Source organism: Egretta garzetta, unplaced genomic scaffold, assembly GCF_000687185.1.
Source record: "Egretta garzetta isolate BGI_Z169 unplaced genomic scaffold, ASM68718v1 scaffold350, whole genome shotgun sequence".
Lineage (NCBI taxonomy): Eukaryota > Metazoa > Chordata > Aves > Pelecaniformes > Ardeidae > Egretta > Egretta garzetta.
The window spans coordinates 157,970-160,298 of record NW_009258273.1 but is presented as its reverse complement, the minus strand read 5'-3'; the positions used below and the strand labels follow the sequence as shown (position 1 = coordinate 160,298).

At 68.7% G+C, this 2,329-nt stretch overlaps 2 protein-coding genes across 2 annotated transcripts in view; both read left to right on the top strand.

The window, feature by feature from the left end:
* The window catches only part of S100A16 (S100 calcium binding protein A16), an 8,143-nt gene extending 7,728 nt beyond the window's left edge, over positions 1-415 (top strand). The window contains exons 3-4 of the mRNA XM_035890480.1: positions 4-123; positions 251-415. Of these exons, the coding sequence (XP_035746373.1) occupies positions 4-123; positions 251-415 (285 nt within the window). The remainder of the gene's footprint in view (positions 1-3; positions 124-250) is intronic.
* Positions 416-601: 186 nt separating this feature from the next.
* LOC104122943 (protein S100-A4-like) overlaps positions 602-2,329 on the top strand; it is an 8,114-nt gene continuing 6,386 nt past the window's right edge. The window contains exon 1 of the mRNA XM_009635136.1: positions 602-625. Within this exon, the coding sequence (XP_009633431.1) occupies positions 602-625 (24 nt within the window). The remainder of the gene's footprint in view (positions 626-2,329) is intronic.

Here is a 2,329-nt window from a genome sequence, read left to right as displayed (position 1 = left end):
CAGGTGCTGGTGACCAACTTTGACAAATACTCCAGCCGCCACTGCTGCTGCAAGAAGCCGCGGCGCATCAGCAAGAAGGATTTCCGCAAGATGCTGAGCTGCGAGCTCAACCACATGCTGACGGTGAGGCCGGGGCGCGCGGGGCCAGGGGACTGGCTCCCCCCACTTCCACGGGGGGGCCCCCCCCCCCTGCCACCCCCCTTTCCCCGCCGCCCCAGGTGTGAGCGGCTCCGCTCTCTCTCTCCCCCAGGACACCGGGAACCGTCGAGCGGCCGACAAGCTCATCTGCGACCTGGATGAGAACAAAGACGGGCGCATCAGCTTCGAGGAGTACTGGACCTTGATAGGCGGCATCGCCAGCCCCATCGCCCAAATCATCCGCCAGCAGGAGCAGAGCACCAAGCACACCAAGTAGCCGGCTGCATCCGGACCCCCCTCTCCGGGCTCAGCCCCCACCCCCATCCTGGGCTCAGCCCCAGCTTCTCCTCGGCTCCCCGCTTCTCGCCTCTCCTGCTGCCGAGCACCGCCCCGAGCCCCAGCTTGCCCCCCGGGGACACCCCGGTCTCCCACGGCTTTGCGGGCCGAGCCATGCCAGGGTGCGATGGGGGCGGGGAAGACCCAGTGGGTGGGAGCTGGGGGGTGCGAGGCCATCACAGCCTCGGGGGGCTCCTCCTTGCCCCATGCCACCACATCCCTGCCCTCACACTCTCCCGCAAGCCCTGCCCTTGCTAGGCAAGGAGCAAAGGGAGAGGCATCCCCTCATCTAGGACATGAATTCTGTCTGTTCTCAGACCTCTGGGGCACGGCCCCGCTGGCAGAAACCCCATCGTGACCGGGACTCCCTCTCCCCATGGAGTTCCCTCTCAAAGTTGGGGGGGTCTTCTTGGGACAAGGGTGCCTTTCCCCCTGCCCAAGCTGGTGAAGGGTCTGACCTGCCCGCGCTGCCTGGTGCTCTGGGCCTTCGGGCTCAGGGAGCGGCGCGGTCCCACCCGGGCGACACCACCCTGGTTATTTATTGCAGCAATAAAGTTTTGGAGGAGCAGTGGGGGTGCGGCTGAGGCTCTGCCTTCTCATGGGCTGCCCCGCAGCATGGGGGCACCGAGGGGACGCGGGGGACCAAGGGAGGGGTCTGCCCTGTCCCCCGTCACCCAGGCAGCCATGGGGTGCCCTGAGCTGGCGATCGCGCCCATCCCAGCGCTCCCTGGGGCTGACAGAGCCACCACGAGGTGTCAGCAGACACCATGGCCACCCAGCACCCCACTGGCCCCGCAGCACCCTGCGCTGCTCCCTGGGGCACAGGGTGCGGACACTGCTGCCACATGTCCTGGGGGACCCTCTCCATGTCCCCACCTGGGATCCTCGAGCAGCCCGGGACTACAAACCCTGCATCTGTGCACGGCCAGGGCATGGCCACCCCAACCCCGGGCCATCTCGGGGGAACCCTGATTCCCGTGCTTTGCGTGCCCCCCAGCCGGGGTGGGGGATGAGGCCAAGTTCGGCAGCCCCATGTGTGCCGGGACACCCCAAGGCCAGCAGCACCCGGCAAGGAGGGTGCTGCAGCCCAGCTCGCAACGCCCACGGTGTTGGCGCGCAGCCCTAACGCCTGCCGGGGATTTTCCACTGGGAGGGGACTTGGCCCCAGACCTGTCAGCATGGCGGGGGCCCCCCGAAACCCCCAACCCCACGGCGGGGGGGAGGGGAGGGGGGGAATGCCAGCACCTTGGGAGTCAGGACCCCCAGCCCCTTCCAGCCAGCCCCCCTCTCTGACCCTGCGGGGCATGGCTGGCCCCTGCCCGTCCCCCTGCCCGTGCAGCCCACCTCCCCCTGCCCGTGGAGCACCGGGGGGTCCTGGGCAAACTGGGGGTGCCCCCGGTTGGGGGACGGCGCAAGCTGGGCAGGGCTGTGGCTGAGTCACAGTGGAGGAATCCCTCTCGGCCGAGGGCAGGGCTGGTGACTCACGCCGCTGTGCGTGGGGCGAGCGGAGCTTGGTCGGGCGCTGCACCCGGCTGCTCACATGGTATCCCAGCCATCCGGCGGGATCCAGGGTAGGCTCTCAGGGCCTCTGCAAAAGGGACCCTTGGGGCGAGGGGCAGCCAGCCCCCCCTCAACCTCTCATTTTCTAGATGCAGGTCCTCCGCAGCGCATGGAAACCACCCAGGTTGTCCCCTTCCCCATGCACGCTTCCCCAAAGGACCCCGGGCACCTGGGCCGGGGCTCCGAGCGGCCGCAGCCCCCGTGCCCGTGCTGCTCATGTTATCTCCCACCCTGGAGCAATTGTGGGTGTATGGGGAACCCGGGGGGGGGTGCACCAGCGTGCAGGGGCCTGGTG